The sequence below is a fragment of the Haliotis asinina genome, chromosome 3 (genome assembly GCF_037392515.1).
Source record: "Haliotis asinina isolate JCU_RB_2024 chromosome 3, JCU_Hal_asi_v2, whole genome shotgun sequence".
Lineage (NCBI taxonomy): Eukaryota > Metazoa > Mollusca > Gastropoda > Lepetellida > Haliotidae > Haliotis > Haliotis asinina.
The window spans coordinates 87,914,174-87,935,018 of NC_090282.1; the positions used below are offsets into that span (position 1 = coordinate 87,914,174).

Consider the following 20,845-nt stretch of genomic DNA (forward strand, 5'->3'; position numbering starts at 1 on the left):
TTGTATTTGTCTAAGTGTGTCCGTGTATTTGTCTTAGTGTGTCCGTGTATTTGTCTAAGTGTGTCTGTGTATTTGTCTAAGTGTATCCTTGTATTTGTCTAAGTGTGTCCGTGTATTTGTCTTAGTGTCTCCGTGTATTTGTCTAAGTGTATCCTTGTATTTGTCTAAGTGTGTCTGTGTATTTGTCTAAGTGTATCCTTGTGTTTGTCTAAGTGTGTCCGTGTATTTGTCTTAGTGTGTCTGTGTATTTGTCTAAGTGTATCCTTGTATTTGTCTAAGTGTGTCTGTGTATTTGTCTAAGTGTATCCTTGTATTTGTCTAAGTGTGTCCGTGTATTTGTCTAAGTGTGTCCGTGTATTTGTCTAAGTGTATCCTTGTATTTGTCTAAGTGTGTCTGTGTATTTGTCTAAGTGTATCCTTGTATTTGTCTTAGTGTGTCCATGTATTTGTCTAAGTGTGTCTGTGTATTTGTCTAAGTGTATCCTTGTATTTGTCTAAGTGTATCCTTGTATTTGTCTAAGTGTGTCCGTGTATTTGTCTTAGTGTGTCTGTGTATTTGTCTAAGTGTATCCTTGTATTTGTCTAAGTGTGTCCGTGTATTTGTCTTAGTGTGTCCGTGTATTTGTCTAAGTGTATCCTTGTATTTGTCTAAGTGTGTCTGTGTATTTGTCTAAGTGTATCCTTGTATTTGTCTAAGTGTGTCTGTGTATTTGTCTAAGTGTATCCTTGTGTTTGTCTAAGTGTGTCCGTGTATTTGTCTTAGTGTGTCTGTGTATTTGTCTAAGTGTATCCTTGTATTTGTCTAAGTGTGTCTGTGTATTTGTCTAAGTGTATCCTTGTATTTGTCTAAGTGTGTCCGTGTATTTGTCTTAGTGTGTCCGTGTATTTGTCTAAGTGTGTCTGTGTATTTGTCTAAGTGTATCCTTGTATTTGTCTAAGTGTGTCCGTGTATTTGTCTTAGTGTGTCCGTGTATTTGTCTAAGTGTGTCTGTGTATTTGTCTAAGTGTATCCTTGTATTTGTCTAAGTGTGTCCGTGTATTTGTCTTAGTGTCTCCGTGTATTTGTCTAAGTGTATCCTTGTATTTGTCTAAGTGTGTCTGTGTATTTGTCTAAGTGTATCCTTGTGTTTGTCTAAGTGTGTCTGTGTATTTGTCTTAGTGTGTCTGTGTATTTGTCTAAGTGTATCCTTGTATTTGTCTAAGTGTGTCTGTGTATTTGTCTAAGTGTATCCTTGTATTTGTCTAAGTGTGTCCGTGTATTTGTCTAAGTGTGTCCGTGTATTTGTCTAAGTGTATCCTTGTATTTGTCTAAGTGTGTCTGTGTATTTGTCTAAGTGTGTCCGTGTATTTGTCTTAGTGTGTCCATGTATTTGTCTAAGTGTATCCTTGTATTTGTCTAAGTGTGTCTGTGTATTTGTCTAAGTGTATCCTTGTATTTGTCTAAGTGTATCCTTGTATTTGTCTAAGTGTGTCCGTGTATTTGTCTTAGTGTGTCTGTGTATTTGTCTAAGTGTATCCTTGTATTTGTCTAAGTGTGTCCGTGCATTTGTCTTAGTGTCCGTGTATTTGTCTAAGTGTATCCTTGTATTTGTCTAAGTGTATCCTTGTATTTGTCTAAGTGTGTCCGTGTATTTGTCTTAGTGTGTCCGTGTATTTGTCTAAGTGTATCCTTGTATTTGTCTAAGTGTGTCTGTGTATTTGTCTAAGTGTATCCTTGTGTTTGTCTAAGTGTGTCCGTGTATTTGTCTTAGTGTGTCTGTGTATTTGTCTAAGTGTATCCTTGTATTTGTCTAAGTGTGTCTGTGTATTTGTCTAAGTGTATCCTTGTATTTGTCTAAGTGTGTCCGTGTATTTGTCTTAGTGTGTCCGTGTATTTGTCTAAGTGTATCATTGTATTTGTCTAAGTGTATCCTTGTATTTGTCTAAGTGTGTCCGTGTATTTGTCTAAGTGTGTCCGTGTATTTGTCTAAGTGTATCCTTGTATTTGTCTTAGTGTGTCCGTGTATTTGTCTTAGTGTAACCGTGTATTTGTCTTAGTGTATCCTTGTATTTGTCTTAGTGTGTCCGTGTATTTGCCTAAGTGTGTCCGTGTATTTGTCTAAGTGTGTCTTTGTATTTGGGCACGTGTATTTGAGCGACGGAAGTTAAAAGCACCAAGTACAACATAAGTAGGCCTGCAACACAAATCTACATGCAAGCAGGACGACCCCATACGTGACTTGTTCACCACCAGAACGTTACCCATGTGTGACTAGGGGTGATCTTACGCAAATACTGGAACGAAGGTTGCAAAGCTATGCAAGAGTCGATCCAAGGTGCTGGGTTTGGACACAACGATCTCCTGTTTCAGATCCTGGATGGTTTTGCAGTGCGGGATCAGTCCCCGGGTGGCAGCGACGTCCAGGATGGTCTGGTGCCTCGCAGCACCATCCATGTGCACATGGAGCTCCACCTAAAGCATCAAGTGATAAAACTGCATCTGACCCCACACATGTTGTAGCATGCCTCGTCACAACTTCTGTTTGTCTACTTATGTAATGATCACATATAGCTAATGTGTATTTACCTCAGTTGGATACATCGATCGCTCTAAAACTATAACATTATACTGGCAGAAAACAGCCGGTTGCGCTCAAAGGAAGACCGTCAATTATACATAACATCTGTGTTTCCTCAGCTCGTATTCTACAGCTGATATGAGTACAATGTACCTGTACTGTACACCCATTGTCATCTACAACTGATGGGTACAGTGTACCAGTACTATACACCATGGTCGACTACAACTGATGGGTACAGTGAACCTGCACTATACACTATGGTCGACTACAACTGATGGATACAGTGTACCTGTACTATACACCGTGGTCGACTACAACTGATGAGTACAATGTGCCTGTACTATACACTATGGTCGACTACAACTGATGAGTACAATGTACCTGTACTATACACCATGGTCGACTACAACTGATGAGTACAATGTACCTGTACTATACACTATGGTCGACTACAACTGATGAGTACAATGTACCTGTACTATACACCATGGTCGACTACAACTGATGAGTACAATGTACCTGTACTATACACCAAGGGTCGACTACAATGATGAGTGCAGTTTGCCTGTACTGTACACCAAGATAGTGACAACACCTCTCAAACGGCTGATTAAAAACCCAGACTGGAGCGGGATAGATAGGACATGGCGCTTAATTGCCTTATACGCATTACTGATTACTCGACAGGAATATTCATGGGCATCACGGAATATATAAACCATAAATCATCGACATACTGATTACATATGACGACATAACGATTACGTAATGTTGACGAAATATTGACATAATGATGACATAGAGATGTAGACAATTAGTGAGTGAGTTTAGTTTTACGCCGCACTCAGTAATATTACAGCTATGTGGCGGCGGTCTGTAAATAATCGAGTCTGGACCAGACAATCCAGTGATCAACAACATGAGCATCGATCTGCGCAATTGGGAACCGATGATATGTGTCAACAAATTCAGCGAGTCTGACCACCCGACACCGTTAGTCGCCTTTTATGGCAAGCATGGGTTGCTGAAGGCTTATTCTACCCCGGGACCTTATGATATGCGATGACATATGATGGTAGTGTTGGTATACTGATGTCCAAATGATGGCGTTATGATGACTCGTGATGGTATTATCATGACATATGATGGCATGGTATTGTTGGTATACTGATGTCCAAATGATGGCGTTATGATGACTCGTGATGGTATTATCATGACATATGATGGTATTGTTGGTATACTGATGTCCAAATGATGGCGTTATGATGACTCGTGCTGGTATTATCATGACATATGATGGTAGTGTTGGTATACTGATGTCCAAATGATGGCGTTATGATGACTCGTGATGGTATTATCATGACATATGATGGTATTGTTGGTATACTGATGTCCAAATGATGGCGTTATGATGACTCGTGATGGTATTATCATGACATATGATGGTAGTGTTGGTATACTGATGTCCAAATGATGGCGTTATGATGACTCGTGATGGTATTATCATGACATATGATGGTATTGTTGGTATACTGATGTCCAAATGATGGCGTTATGATGACTCGTGCTGGTATTATCATGACATATGATGGTAGTGTTGGTATACTGATGTCCAAATGATGGCGTTATGATGACTCGTGATGGTATTATCATGACATATGATGGTATTGTTGGTATACTGATGTCCAAATGATGGCGTTATGATGACTCGTGATGGTATTATCATGACATATGATGGTATTGTTGGTATACTGATGTCCAAATGATGGCGTTATGATGACTCGTGATGGTATTATCATGACATATGATGGTATTGTTGGTATACTGATGTCCAAATGATGGCGTTATGATGACTCGTGATGGTATTATCATGACATATGATGGTAGTGTTGGTATACTGATGTCCAAATGATGGCGTTATGATGACTCGTGATGGTATTATCATGACATATGATGGTATTGTTGGTATACTGATGTCCAAATGATGGCGTTATGATGACTCGTGATGGTATTATCATGACAAATGATGGTAGTGTTGGTATACTGATGTCCAAATGATGGCGTTATGATGACTCGTGATGGTATTATCATGACATATGATGGTAGTGTTGGTATACTGATGTCCAAATGATGGCGTTATGATGACTCGTGCTGGTATTATGATGACATATGATGGTATTGTTGGTATACTGATGTCCAAATGATGGCGTTATGATGACTCGTGATGGTATTATCATGACATATGATGGTATTGTTGGTATACTGATGTCCAAATGATGGCGTTATGATGACTCGTGATGGTATTATCATGACATATGATGGTATTGTTGGTATAATGATGTCCAAATGATGGCGTTATGATGACTCGTGATGGTATTATCATGACATATGATGGTATTGTTGGTATACTGATGTCCAAATGATGGCGTTATGATGACTAGTGCTGGTATTATCATGACATATGATGGTATTGTTGGTATACTGATGTCCAAATGATGGCGTTATGATGACTCGTGCTGGTATTATCATGACATATGATGGTAGTGTTGGTATAATGATGTCCAAATGATGGCGTTATGATGACTCGTGATGGTATTATCATGACATATGATGGTAGTGTTGGTATACTGATGTCCAAATGATGGCGTTATGATGACTCGTGATGGTATTATCATGACATATGATGGTATTGTTGGTATACTGATGTCCAAATGATGGCGTTATGATGACTCGTGATGGTATTATCATGACATATGATGGTATTGTTGGTATAATGATGTCCAAATGATGGCGTTATGATGACTCGTGATGGTATTATCATGACATATGATGGTATTGTTGGTATACTGATGTCCAAATGATGGCGTTATGATGACTCGTGCTGGTATTATCATGACATATGATGGTAGTGTTGGTATAATGATGTCCAAATGATGGCGTTATGATGACTCGTGATGGTATTATCATGACATATGATGGTATTGTTGGTATACTGATGTCCAAATGATGGCGTTATGATGACTCGTGATGGTATTATCATGACATATGATGGTAGTGTTGGTATAATGATGTCCAAATGATGGCGTTATGATGACTCGTGCTGGTATTATCATGACATATGATGGTAGTGTTGGTATACTGATGTCCAAATGATGGCGTTATGATGACTCGTGATGGTATTATCATGACATATGATGGTATTGTTGGTATAATGATGTCCAAATGATGGCGTTATGATGACTCGTGATGGTATTATCATGACATATGATGGTATTGTTGGTATAATGATGTCCAAATGATGGCGTTATGATGACTCGTGATGGTATTATCATGACATATGATGGTATTGTTGGTATACTGATGTCCAAATGATGGCGTTATGATGACTCGTGCTGGTATTATCATGACATATGATGGTAGTGTTGGTATACTGATGTCCAAATGATGGCGTTATGATGACTCGTGATGGTATTATCATGACATATGATGGTAGTGTTGCTATACTGATGTCCAAATGATGGCGTTATGATGACTCGTGATGGTATTATCATGACATATGATGGTAGTGTTGGTATAATGATGTCCAAATGATGGCGTTATGATGACTCGTGATGGTATTATCATGACATATGATGGTAGTGTTGGTATACTGATGTCCAAATGATGGCGTTATGATGACTCGTGATGGTATTATCATGACATATGATGGTATTGTTGGTATACTGATGTCCAAATGATGGCGTTATGATGACTCGTGATGGTATTATCATGACATATTTTGGTAGTGCTGGTATACTGATGTCCAAATGATGGCGTTATGATGACTCGTGATGGTATTATCATGACATATGATGGTAGTGTTGGTATACTGATGTCCAAATGATGGCGTTATGATGACTCGTGATGGTATTATCATGACATATGATGGTATTGTTGGTATAATGATGTCCAATTGATGGCGTTATGATGACTCGTGATGGTATTATCATGACATATGATGGTATTGTTGGTATATTGATGTCCAAATGATGGCGTTATGATGACTCGTGATGGTATTATCATGACATATGATGGTAGTGTTGCTATACTGATGTCCAAATGATGGCGTTATGATGACTCGTGATGGTATTATCATGACATATGATGGTAGTGTTGGTATAATGATGTCCAAATGATGGCGTTATGATGACTCGTGATGGTATTATCATGACATATGATGGTAGTGTTGGTATAATGATGTCCAAATGATGGCGTTATGATGACTCGTGATGGTATTATCATGACATATGATGGTAGTGTTGGTATACTGATGTCCAAATGATGGCGTTATGATGACTCGTGATGGTATTATCATGACATATGATGGTATTGTTGGTATACTGATGTCCAAATGATGGCGTTATGATGACTCGTGATGGTATTATCATGACATATTTTGGTAGTGCTGGTATACTGATGTCCAAATGATGGCGTTATGATGACTCGTGATGGTATTATCATGACATATGATGGTAGTGTTGGTATACTGATGTCCAAATGATGGCGTTATGATGACTCGTGATGGTATTATCATGACATATGATGGTATTGTTGGTATACTGATGTCCAAATGATGGCGTTATGATGACTCGTGATGGTATTATCATGACATATGATGGTATTGTTGGTATACTGATGTCCAAATGATGGCGTTATGATGACTCGTGATGGTATTATCATGACATATGATGGTAGTGTTGGTATACTGATGTCCAAATGATGGCGTTATGATGACTCGTGCTGGTATTATCATGACATATGATGGTATTGTTGGTATACTGATGTCCAAATGATGGCGTTATGATGACTCGTGATGGTATTATCATGACATATGATGGTAGTGTTGCTATACTGATGTCCAAATGATGGCGTTATGATGACTCGTGCTGGTATTATCATGACATATGATGGTATTGTTGGTATAATGATGTCCAAATGATGGCGTTATGATGACTCGTGCTGGTATTATCATGACATATGATGGTATTGTTGGTATACTGATGTCCAAATGATGGCGTTATGATGACTCGTGATGGTATTATCATGACATATGATGGTATTGTTGGTATAATGATGTCCAATTGATGGCGTTATGATGACTCGTGATGGTATTATCATGACATATGATGGTATTGTTGGTATAATGATGTCCAAATGATGGCGTTATGATGACTCGTGATGGTATTATCATGACATATGATGGTATTGTTGGTATACTGATGTCCAAATGATGGCGTTATGATGACTCGTGATGGTATTATCATGACATATGATGGTATTGTTGGTGTACTGATGTCCAAATGATGGCGTTATGATGACTCGTGGTGGTATTATCATGACATATGATGGTAGTGTTGGTATAACGATGTCCAAATGATGGCGTTATGATGACTCGTGATGGTATTATCATGACATATGATGGTAGTGTTGGTATACTGATGTCCAAATGATGGCGTTATGATGAGTGAGTGAGTGAGTGAGTTAATATTTAACGTCACATCGGCAATATTTCAGCCATATCGTGACGAGAACAGATTGGAAATTGAAATGGGAAATGTGCATACTATATAAAAAAACTGTCTTCAAAGGACAGTAAAAGAACTAGAATATCACAGCTACGGATAAAACTAGTGTGGAACGGTAAAACTGATAGAACTATTTGGACAAGACAAGATAAAACACGGGCTATACACATCACCAGCAGCTGAAGGTAGATCACCATGCCAGGGTCCATGGGGACTTACAGTACCTTTGCTACCTGCATGGACCCTGGCTGGATTTACACCAGCGCTTCAGACACTGGCGATGATAGGACGATTTAGCCAGAATTTAAAACAACAAACACACTACGACTAAAAAGTATGGTTGAGCAAAATCGACTTTGAAAGTTTTTGGGACTTACGTACCCTCTTGGGAGGACAATAATTTTACGCTACTTCAACCTCCCTCGAGGGCACAGCCACTAACGATCGCAGTTGCTAATTTACAATACCATGCATAAAAGATATATTATCTATGTACAAAACATATTCAGAATTTATGTAGCAATTCTATTTCCTTTAAAAATTCAAGTATTAAATGATGATTAACGTTATAAAAAAGATCCTTTACAGTTTTCTCATTGAAATATTTATTCCTTGTGATGGCAAAATCAACACAATCAAGCAGGATATGCTTAACAGTGATTCTCTCATCACAAGGGATACAAAACGGAGGATCCTCACCTTTTAACAAGTGTTCGTGAGTATATCGCGTATGGCCAATGCGACATCGTCGTATAACAACCTCTTCAAATCTGGACTGACAACCCAAGTGGGTATAACCGATATAGGGCTTTATTCCATGTAATTTATTGATACCTACTTGGGTGTCCCACTTCTTTTGCATTAGATCACGGATATATGATCTTATGACAGCCTTATAATCAGAATAGGGTATGAGAAGTGGTGTCACAGATTTGTTGAGTGCTACCTTGGCAGCACGATCGGCCATTGTGTTACCAGAGATTCCAACATGGCTGGGTAACCAACAGAAGACGATGTCATATTGGCCAGTAGCAAGTTCATTATACAATTCAACAATGTCAGCTAAAAGTGGATGCTGAGAAGATACATTTTTAATAGCCTGGAGGCATGAAAGAGAGTCTGAATAAATGATATATTGTTTATATTTAGAGTGTTTTTTAATATAGTTTAAGGCTGTTAATATGGCATGTGCTTCTGCTGTAAAAATGGAACTGCTATTTGGTAATCTAGAAGATATTGTTCTGGATCCAATGACAGTAGCACAAGCAACTGCGCCACCATCCTTGGACCCATCTGTAAATAAGGATTTATATGTACTATACTTACTTTTTAATTGATTATATTCCTGTTTGTATTGCAAGTCATTAGTTTCTGAGTTTTTATATTTACTTAATGTAAGGTCAACTTGTGGTCTAACCAGTTGCCAAGGGGGAGAAGAAAACAAGCGAGAAGGAGCTATATTATCCAGCTCAATGCCAGCAGCAGAAAGAAAAGGTTTAACTCTCAGTCCAAGAGGCGGAACAAGAGAAGACATCTTATTGTACAAATCCCCATACGGGGGATTGAAGACACAGTTATATGCAGGATTGGACTTATTTGAATACAGTTTAGTGAGATACTGTAAAGATAATTTAATACGACGGTGGCCAAGAGAAGGTTCGTCTGCTTCAACGTATAGACTGTCAACAGGAGAAGTTCGGAATGATCCAAGACAAAGTCTTAGACCTTGGTGATGGATAGAATCAAGTATTTTGAGGTTACTTTTACAGGCTCCACCATAGACAATGGAGCCGTAATCCAGTTTAGATCTGATGAGTGACCTGTATAAATGTAGGAGGGTTGTTTGGTCTCCTCCCCACTTTGTATTTGAAACGACTTTCAACAAATCGAGCGCCTTCAGGCATTTGGTTTTTAGGTATTTTATATGTGGCAGAAAAGTTAGGTGTGAGTCAAAGATGAGACCAAGGAACTTAGCTTCCTTGACAACTTTGATGGGTACACCATTTAAAAATAAGTCAGGGTCTTTATGAGGTTTGTATTTTCTGCAGAAGTGAATGCAGTTGGTTTTAGATTGAGAAAATTTAAACCCGTTCTCAAGGCACCATTTATGAATTTTGTTGAGACAGATTTGTAACTGTCTCTCAATGGTTCGCATGTTTTTGCCACGACAAGAAATATTAAAGTCATCCACGAAAAGAGAACCATTGATTGAATCTGTTAAAACCTTTGAAAGACTATTTATTTTAATACTAAATAAAGTCACAGACAAAATACTGCCTTGTGGAACACCCTGGTCCTGTTGGTAATGATCAGAGAGGGTAGACCCTACTCGGACTTGAAACTGTCTGCCCGTTAAAAACTGTGATATGAAATGAGGCAAACGACCTCGTAAACCAAATTCATGTAAATCTTTTAAAATACCATGTTTCCATGTAGTATCATAAGCCTTTTCAAGGTCGAAAAATATAGATACAGCATGCTGGTTATTAACAATAGAATTCTTAATGAAAGATTCCAATCGAACCAAATGGTCAATAGTGCTTCTGTTTTTACGGAAACCACACTGAATGTTAGAAATCAGATTATTGGTCTCCAAATACCACACTAAACGATTATTTACCATTCGTTCCATAGTCTTGCAAACGCAGCTAGTTAATGATATAGGTCGATAATTAGATGCATCTGAATGGTCTTTACCAGGCTTAGGTATAGGAACCACAATAGCATTCCGCCAAGAGGGAGGGAATGTTCCTGAAGTCCAAATTTCATCAAATATGTCTAAAAGTACCTCAAGACATGAATCAGGCAAATGCTTCAAGAGCTGATAGTGAATATTATCAGCCCCTGTTGCTGTATCATGAGCTTGCACTAGAGCAGTTTGTAGTTCATGTAAGGAAAATACTTCGTTGTAGTCTTCACCATTGTCAGAAGTGAAATTAATGATTTTCTTTTCTTCTAACTTCTGGTACCTCTGGAATTCAGGAAGATAGTTTGATGAAGACGAATGTGTAGCTAATGTTTCACCAAGTTTGTTTGCAATATCTGAAGCATCTTCCAAAATGTGATCTCCGTCTTTAAGGTGTTTAACGCTTGTTTTGGAACCCTTGCCCTTGATCCTTTGTACCATATTCCACACCTTTGATATAGGTGTGCGGGAGTTAATCTTGGAGACATAGGCTCTCCATGACTTCCGTTTATTTTGCTTGAATGTACGTCGAGCTTTAGCTCTGGTTACTTTAACATTGTTCAAATTATGTACAGTTGGATGTTTGCGAAAATATTTTTCCGCCTTCTTCCTGTTTTTCCTAACCTGTTTGCAATCGCCATCAAACCATGGCTTACGAATATGTGGATGCACAGAGGACTTAGGAATTGTTTCGGTAGCTATAGTATGCAGTGTATCTGAAAACAATTGAATGGGGTCAGCAATATTTTGGAACGTTTCATGTTTGAGTTTCTCAGTACACAATGATGTGAATTTAGACCAGTTAGCCTTTGAAAAATTCCACCTTGATGAGGGTGGAACATCAGACGGGTTATTGACTGAGAGAAGTATTGGGAAATGGTCACTTCCACATAAATCATCATGAACTGACCATGAAAATTCATTCAGAAGATCTGCATCTGTGAGTGTAACGTCCAAGGCAGAGTAGCTACCTGTAGCAGGGTGTAAATATGTGTGTGTACCATCATTAAATATGCAGAGACTGTTGTCAGAAATAAAATCTTCTATTATTTTCCCCTTGGTATTGATAACATTACTCCCCCATAAAGGATTATGTCCATTCAAATCACCCATGAGTATGCAGGGATGAGGAAGCTGATCATACAGAGCTTGAAGGTCAGATTTCTGGAGGTTTGAAGATATACAAAGAGCATAAAGTAAACGCAATGTGTAACGAAATCCGAACTGCAACAGCTTGAAGGTTAGTAGTGAGATCAACAGGGCTGTGTATTATACCCTGCCTCACCAGGATAGAGGAGCCTCCAGTGGCTTTGTCACCCGGAGGAGAAAAGGAATGGTGAGAGCTGTACTGACGTAAGTCAAATTTATCAGTCTGCTTAAGATATGTTTCCTGGAGACAGAAAACTGATGGTTGAACATCTTGTACTAATAATTGTATTTCATTTAAGTTGGTCCTAAGGCCTCTGCAGTTCCACTGGATAAGTGTATTATTCATGTTACATTAGGTGGTAACACAGGCGATCTGTTCCTGGACCGTGGCGAATGACTTTTTTGGCGCACACGGTGATGAGGAGTGACATCCATATCTTCCAGAAGTTGATATCTATTAAATATTTGTACCGGATTCCGTTGACTCTTTGGAACCCGATCTGACTTTTTTGAATAGTTCACTGTCTTGCTAGCATTCACGATAACAGGTGATGGTGAACGAGATTGTGGACGGGATTGTGATGCTGTTTGCGTGGAAGCAACAGTTTGCATTTCACACGTAGAATACGTCTCAGTATTCACCCAAGTGATTTCAGTCTGGCATTCAACTGATTTAACAGTCTTAGTACGTTGACGGGTAACAGCTGCAGAGTATGACACAGTTGCAACTGGAGTGTTATCTTGTGCAACCAAACGTTTAGCCTCTGCGAAAGTAATGTTTCTTTCATGTTTAAGTTTCACTATCTGATGTTGTTGTTGCCAGACAGGGCAAGATTTTGATGAGGCAGCATGATCGCCAGAGCAATTAACGCATTTCGGGTTGTTTGGACAATCTAACGTGTCATGAGCAAGTTCTCCACAGCGATGACATTTCTTGCTGTTGGTACAAGATTTAGCACCATGACCAAACTTTTGACATGAGTAACACCGAAGCGGGTTCGGTATGTACTTATCAACATTGATATTGCAGTACCCTGCTTTGATGGATGACGGTGGAACAGGAACAGAAAAGTTGAGCAGATACGTGTTTAAGTTTACAATCTGACCATTTTGCCGACTTGTAAAACGTTTTACACCTGTTACACCCTGGTCTTTTAGTTCAAACGCTATCTCATCTTCAGACATGTCTAGCAGACAACGTTCTCGGTCTCTGACAATGCCTTTAGAACTGTTGAGAGTTTTGTGTGGAGACACAGTAACAGGTACGGACACGAGATGCTTAACAGCTAAGAGTGTAGATGACTGAAACGCTGATTTGCATTCAAGTAATATAAGACCAGATCGCATCTTTTTCATTGACACAACGTCACCAGCAATGCCATAAATCGCTTTTGACAGGGCAAACGGATTCAGTTTCAACGGACCATCATCTGAAGAAGAAATCACTAAATAACGAGACCAATGGTCAGATTTGCCTTTGGAGACTGTGTCATCATCAGAAGATGAACTATCCTCTAAAGTACGTTTGAGTTGTTTTGGGGGTATCATGGTAAAGTCATAGAACTTCATCATCCCAGCTCCCCACCCACCACGGAGTATCATAAAGACAATGCTATATGCCAGTGGGTTTCCTACTGACAGCACCAAGGATACTGGGATGATATACTCCAGCAGAAGTATCAATTCAAGATCAATAAATCCACCAGATTGACCCATGAGCCATCGCCTTCTGGGCATTAGACTCTAGGTAATAACGGTTTGGTTAATGTGGCATCAATATATCAATAGATATTACTGGTCTACAAGCTATATGACAAAGGCCCATTTACAAAGATTTGAAAAAGTCAAATTTGAGCAAAAACAATGACAATGCTCAGGGCTTGGCATGACCAGCCGATTGGTTGAACCGGGCCTATTCAACCTCCCGTCTAGGTGAAGTCAGGGCCAAAGTGGTGTATTAGGCAACAGGAACACAGTTGCAGGGACCTATTGCCCTCAACCACCAGGATCCCTTCCTCCACCGACACGGGCCGCAACCCACGGCAAACGGGTTGGTGGACCAAATATCCCCCCGGGTCCACAACGGGGGTGTCGGCGAGCTCTTGGCGTTACCCAGCACCCACCACGAGGAGGTGGCTCGCCACGGGTGCCTGGCGTTATGATGACTCGTGATGGTATTATCATGACATATGATGGTATTGTTGGTATAATGATGTCCAAATAATGGCGTTATGATGACTCGTGATGGTATTATCATGACATATGATGGTAGTGTTGGTATACTGATGTCCAAATGATGGCGTTATGATGACTCGTGATGGTATTATCATGACATATGATGGTATTGTTGGTGTACTGATGTCCAAATGATGGCGTTATGATGACTCGTGATGGTATTATCATGACATATTTTGGTAGTGCTGGTATACTGATGTCCAAATGATGGCGTTATGATGACTCGTGATGGTATTATCATGACATATGATGGTATTGTTGGTATACTGATGTCCAAATGATGGCGTTATGATGACTCGTGATGGTATTATCATGACATATGATGGTATTGTTGGTATACTGATGTCCAAATGATGGCGTTATGATGACTCGTGCTGGTATTATCATGACATATGATGGTATTGTTGGTATACTGATGTCCAAATGATGGCGTTATGATGACTCGTGATGGTATTATCATGACATATGATGGTATTGTTGGTATACTGATGTCCAAATGATGGCGTTATGATGACTCGTGCTGGTATTATCATGACATATGATGGTATTGTTGGTATACTGATGTCCAAATGATGGCGTTATGATGACTCGTGCTGGTATTATCATGACATATGATGGTATTGTTGGTATACTGATGTCCAAATGATGGCGTTATGATGACTCGTGATGGTATTATCATGACATATGATGGTATTGTTGGTATACTGATGTCCAAATGATGGCGTTATGATGACTCGTGATGGTATTATCATGACATATGATGGCATGGTATTGTTGGTATACTGATGTCCAAATGATGGCGTTATGATGACTCGTGATGGTATTATCATGACATATGATGGTATTGTTGGTATACTGATGTCCAAATGATGGCGTTATGATGACTCGTGCTGGTATTATCATGACATATGATGGTATTGTTGGTATACTGATGTCCAAATGATGGCGTTATGATGACTCGTGCTGGTATTATCATGACATATGATGGTATTGTTGGTATACTGATGTCCAAATGATGGCGTTATGATGACTCGTGATGGTATTATCATGACATATGATGGTATTGTTGGTATACTGATGTCCAAATGATGGCGTTATGATGACTCGTGATGGTATTATCATGACATATGATGGTAGTGTTGGTATACTGATGTCCAAATGATGGCGTTATGATGACTCGTGATGGTATTATCATGACATATGATGGTAGTGTTGGTATACTGATGTCCAAATGATGGCGTTATGATGACTCGTGATGGTATTATCATGACATATGATGGTAGTGTTGGTATACTGATGTCCAAATGATGGCGTTATGATGACTCGTGATGGTATTATCATGACATATGATGGTAGTGTTGGTATACTGATGTCCAAATGATGGCGTTATGATGACTCGTGCTGGTATTATCATGACATATGATGGTATTGTTGGTATACTGATGTCCAAATGATGGCGTTATGATGACTCGTGATGGTATTATCATGACATATGATGGTAGTGTTGCTATACTGATGTCCAAATGATGGCGTTATGATGACTCGTGCTGGTATTATCATGACATATGATGGTATTGTTGGTATAATGATGTCCAAATGATGGCGTTATGATGACTCGTGCTGGTATTATCATGACATATGATGGTATTGTTGGTATACTGATGTCCAAATGATGGCGTTATGATGACTCGTGCTGGTATTATCATGACATATGACGACATGATGGGATGATGATGATATTTGGTGGCTTAATGATCACATATGATTATATATGATGCCGTAATGATGGTACAACATTATAACATATAGTGACATAGTGATGACATAATGGCATGTCATAATGATCACATGTGATGACAGTGATGGTATAATGATGACAGAAAGACGGCACAATACCAAATGCCGGAATAATGGTGACACATGATAACAATGATGGCATATGTTGTTGGCATAAAGATGTGATATGATTCATAATGATGACATATTATGCATAGTGATGACATATAGTGGCTTATGATGGCATAATAACGGCACATGGTGACATAATGACGGAACATATAGGGACATCTGATGGCCTAATAATAACATATGGTGACTTGCGATAGGATAGTGATGGCATATGGTGACAAAATGATGTGTAATGAAGGCATAATGATGACATATGGTGTGATGTATTTTTTAAAGATGATTGGTGTATGGCATTTAATTTGCATGTATACGATTTTCATTTTAAAACAAACGACCAGAAACAAACACTAACAAACGTTTGATGCAAGATGAATATCAAAATTAATGTTCTAAGTGATTTCTCGACCTTCTTGAAAAAACGTCAAAATCAAGAATGGGACCCAATGCACGTGTATGGGGCTACTGCGTTGTGCACGTGCATATCATGCGGTGTGTTTAGGGGTGGTAATAGAGAGAAACGGTGGTGCCTTTTCACTTCCTATCCAAATTGAAAGTTCAGGTTTCCATACTTTCTTTGAGGGGCATTGAGCCACGTGTTAGGCCACTGGGCTGCGGTGCAAATGTAGACCACTGGCCCTTGTTAAACCCCTGGGTTGTATTGGTAATGTAGGCCACTGGGTCGTGTTAAGCCACTGGGCTGTATTGGTAATGTAGGCCACTGGCCCGTGTTAAACCACTGGGTTGTATTGGTAATGTAGGCCACTGGCCCGTGTTAAGTCACTGGGTTGTATTGGTAATGTAGGCCACTGGGTCGTGTTAAGCCACTGGGCTGTATTGGTAATGTAGGCCACAGGCCCGTGTTAAACCACTGGGTTGTATTGGTAATGTAGGCCACTGGCCCGTGTTAAGTCACTGGGTTGTATTGGTAATGTAGGCCACTGGGTCGTGTTAAACCACTGGGCTGTATTGGTAATGTAGGCCACTGGCCCGTGTTAAATCACTGGGCTGTATTGGTAATGTAGGCCACAGGCCCGTGTTAAACCACTGGGTTGTATTGGTAATGTAGGCCACTGGCCCGTGTTAAGTCACTGGGTTGTATTGGTAATGTAGGCCACTGGGTCGTGTTAAACCACTGGGCTGTATTGGTAATGTAGGCCACTGGCCCGTGTTAAACCACTGGGTTGTATTGGTAATGTAGGCCACTGGGTTGTGTTAGGCCACTGGGCTGTATTGGTAATGTAGGCCACTGGGTTGTGTTAGGCCGCTGGGCTGTACTGGTAATGTAGGCCACTGGGTCGTGTTAAGCCACTAGGCGGTGTTGCAAATGTAGGCCACTGGGCTGTGTTATACATGTAGAGCTATGGACAGTGCATTATGGGGGTGATATGACATATGGTGCCGTTTCATTGAGGATGAGCAGAGGTCAAAAGAAGGGACTGCTGACAGGCATACAGTCAAGGATCCAACGGCGATGAATCTTAAGGAGCGGAACGACCACTGTGACTTGCGATAGGATAGTGATGGCATATGGTGACAAAATGATGTGTAATGAAGGCATAATGATGACATATGGTGTGATGTATTTTTTAAAGATGATTGGTGTATGGCATTTAATTTGCATGTATACGATTTTCATTTTAAAACAAACGACCAGAAACAAACACTAACAAACGTTTGATGCAAGATGAATATCAAAATTAATGTTCTAAGTGATTTCTCGACCTTCTTGAAAAAACGTCAAAATCAAGAATGGGACCCAATGCACGTGTATGGGGCTACTGCGTTGTGCACGTGCATATCATGCGGTGTGTTTAGGGGTGGTAATAGAGAGAAACGGTGGTGCCTTTTCACTTCCTATCCAAATTGAAAGTTCAGGTTTCCATACTTTCTTTGAGGGGCATTGAGCCACGTGTTAGGCCACTGGGCTGCGGTGCAAATGTAGACCACTGGCCCTTGTTAAACCCCTGGGTTGTATTGGTAATGTAGGCCACTGGGTCGTGTTAAGCCACTGGGCTGTATTGGTAATGTAGGCCACTGGCCCGTGTTAAACCACTGGGTTGTATTGGTAATGTAGACCACTGGCCCGTGTTAAGTCACTGGGTTGTATTGGTAATGTAGGCCACTGGGTCGTGTTAAGCCACTGGGCTGTATTGGTAATGTAGGCCACTGGCCCGTGTTAAATCACTGGGTTGTATTGGTAATGTAGGCCACTGGGTCGTGTTAAGCCACTGGGCTGTATTGGTAATGTAGGCCACAGGCCCGTGTTAAACCACTGGGTTGTATTGGTAATGTAGGCCACTGGCCCGTGTTAAGTCACTGGGTTGTATTGGTAATGTAGGCCACTGGGTCGTGTTAAACCACTGGGCTGTATTGGTAATGTAGGCCACTGGCCCGTGTTAAACCACTGGGTTGTATTGGTAATGTAGGCCACTGGGTTGTGTTAGGCCACTGGGCTGTATTGGTAATGTAGGCCACTGGCCCGTGTTAAACCACTGGGTTGTATTGGTAATGTAGGCCACTGGGTTGTGTTAGGCCACTGGGCTGTATTGGTAATGTAGGCCACTGGGTTGTGTTAGGCCGCTGGGCTGTACTGGTAATGTAGGCCACTGGGTCGTGTTAAGCCACTAGGCGGTGTTGCAAATGTAGGCCACTGGGCTGTGTTATACATGTAGAGCTATGGACAGTGCATTATGGGGGTGATATGACATATGGTGCCGTTTCATTGAGGATGAGCAGAGGTCAAAAGAAAGGACTGCTGACAGGCATACAGTCAAGGATCCAACGGCGATGAATCTTAAGGAGCGGAACGACCACTGTTCCAAGTTAAGTATACTTCATGTTCAGGCAGGCAATTCTTGTGTCGGCTCGAACGCGTTGTAATGTCTGTTGCTACTTGCAAAAGTTTATGGTCATGTTTGTCTATGTTGCGGAATACGTAGTAAATCAAGGGTTTATTTTTTCACTTGGGTGTGTCTGTCATCTTTAAAGCTAATACCGTTATTGATGAAGTTTTCAATGATAATTTGTTTTGGTGCATCTTATTTCAGAAGCAGTTCAGATCTGGATTGATTCATCCCGGATGTGTACAAGGCCGTGGTATAACCCGATACATCTACCAGGTGGAGATGACAATGCTTCCTCGCTATTCTCCTCCGGGATCGTATCATAACTGGCGTTCATCTCTAGCAGTTTCAAGGATATATATTGTGTGGGGACCTGGCTTTACAGTTGTGGTTTTGTTATCTACTGACGGCTATCCAGCTGGACGGAGGATGTATATAGGCTTTCGCGTTTGTCGTATGCCGTCGTCTGAGATACGGTTTGGTGTGCTCTTGCATTGCAAATTTTCAAATAAACCTGCTCGCTCACCCGGCGCGGTAGACAGCACCCTGTATTACGTGTAGGTTGTACTTGGTAAATAATTTCTGTTCGTTTGAGCGAACCCTAGAACATAATCATTGGGCACAGCGCCCCTCGTTTGTAGTTCTACTCACGCAGCCACGTAACCTTAATCCTGTCACGCAACTACACGTGATTATTAAAACCATGCAGTCGAGGTCAGTGTCAACCTGTCTGTTGACAGGAGTCTGGCAAAAGTCGTTTTGTGTTTAAACATTTGACTGGATCATGTGGTGGTTGTGTGCAAAATAAGACAGTAAGTAAATAAAGGCGGTTATGTTCAAATATTTTCGCAATATACAATATAATAATGTACTTCATCTAGCATGGTGTGAAAGGAAATGTGAGATGAAAGGCGCGTGACGATATATGACTGACTTGCGTGTTAAACAAAGCTGCATTGTGCCTGCAGTATCTATGCAGTACTGGCCTCGGAGGTCAGCCGAAGTGATAGGTTGCTATGTACATAATGTATGGAGGAAAAACCAACGTCCCAGTTAATGGTGGTCCATAAGATCCAGTGAGTGTCATCAACCTTTGTGAATGGTCACTCCCAGCTAACAACAGCCTGAAGAATACATTCAGCTACACATGCCATGCTGAGTTGTATTACCTTTAGTGGGAACTCCGCCTCTCCAGGTTGCGGCGCCATAATAGCTGGAGTTATGTCCCTTCGTCAAACCAAGGCGACCTCAGTTGTGAGAGTGTGACGCGGATTGGTGGTGTTACTGTGAAATATATATACCTACATAAAGCTTACACCTTTTTTCAAAAACATTAAAAGGCCGGTGCTTTTCGTCAGCTCACTCTTGAGAGGTGCCAGAGTAGTTTTGTAATAGTATCCAGCTTTAGTATGTCAACCTGCCAACTAGCACAGATTCGACGACTGGGGGTCAGGTGAGACACGTGACGGGTGCGTGCATTGTGTCCATAGGTCGGAGTGGTAAAACTGAGCAACAAGACAACGTGTTGTCTGCTGATCCTGGAAACAACGCAACTCGTCTTATATAGACACTTTGTGATTGAGTGAGTGAGTTTGGTTTTATGCCGCTTTTAGCAATATTCCAGCAATATCACGGCGGGGGACACCAGAAATGGGCTTCACACATTGTACCCTTATAGGGGATGGAACTCGAGTCTTCTACGTAACGAAGTACTCCATTACACGAGACATCACTCCAGCAAGGAGGAAATTGGAAGCTTGTATCTTTCGTTTACTAGCGACCAAGTTTGAACGAACGAACGAACGAACGAACGAACGAACGAACGAACGAACGAACGAATGGTTTCCAGATTGGACATGACTGATCATCGGTACTTGTTGAAGTAAGCGGAACAAAGAT

The 20,845-nt window shown here is 40.5% G+C and overlaps 1 protein-coding gene across 1 annotated transcript in view; it reads right to left on the minus strand.

Moving 5' to 3' along the window:
- Positions 1 to 20,457, minus strand: part of LOC137277188 (adenosine deaminase-like) — a 67,257-nt gene extending 46,800 nt beyond the window's left edge. The window contains exons 1-2 of the mRNA XM_067808863.1: positions 20,116 to 20,457; positions 2,268 to 2,452 (exon numbers count right to left, since the gene is read on the minus strand). Of these exons, the coding sequence (XP_067664964.1) occupies positions 2,268 to 2,452; positions 20,116 to 20,154 (224 nt within the window). The 5' untranslated portion in view covers positions 20,155 to 20,457. The remainder of the gene's footprint in view (positions 1 to 2,267; positions 2,453 to 20,115) is intronic.
- Between the last annotated feature and the right edge of the window lie 388 nt (positions 20,458 to 20,845).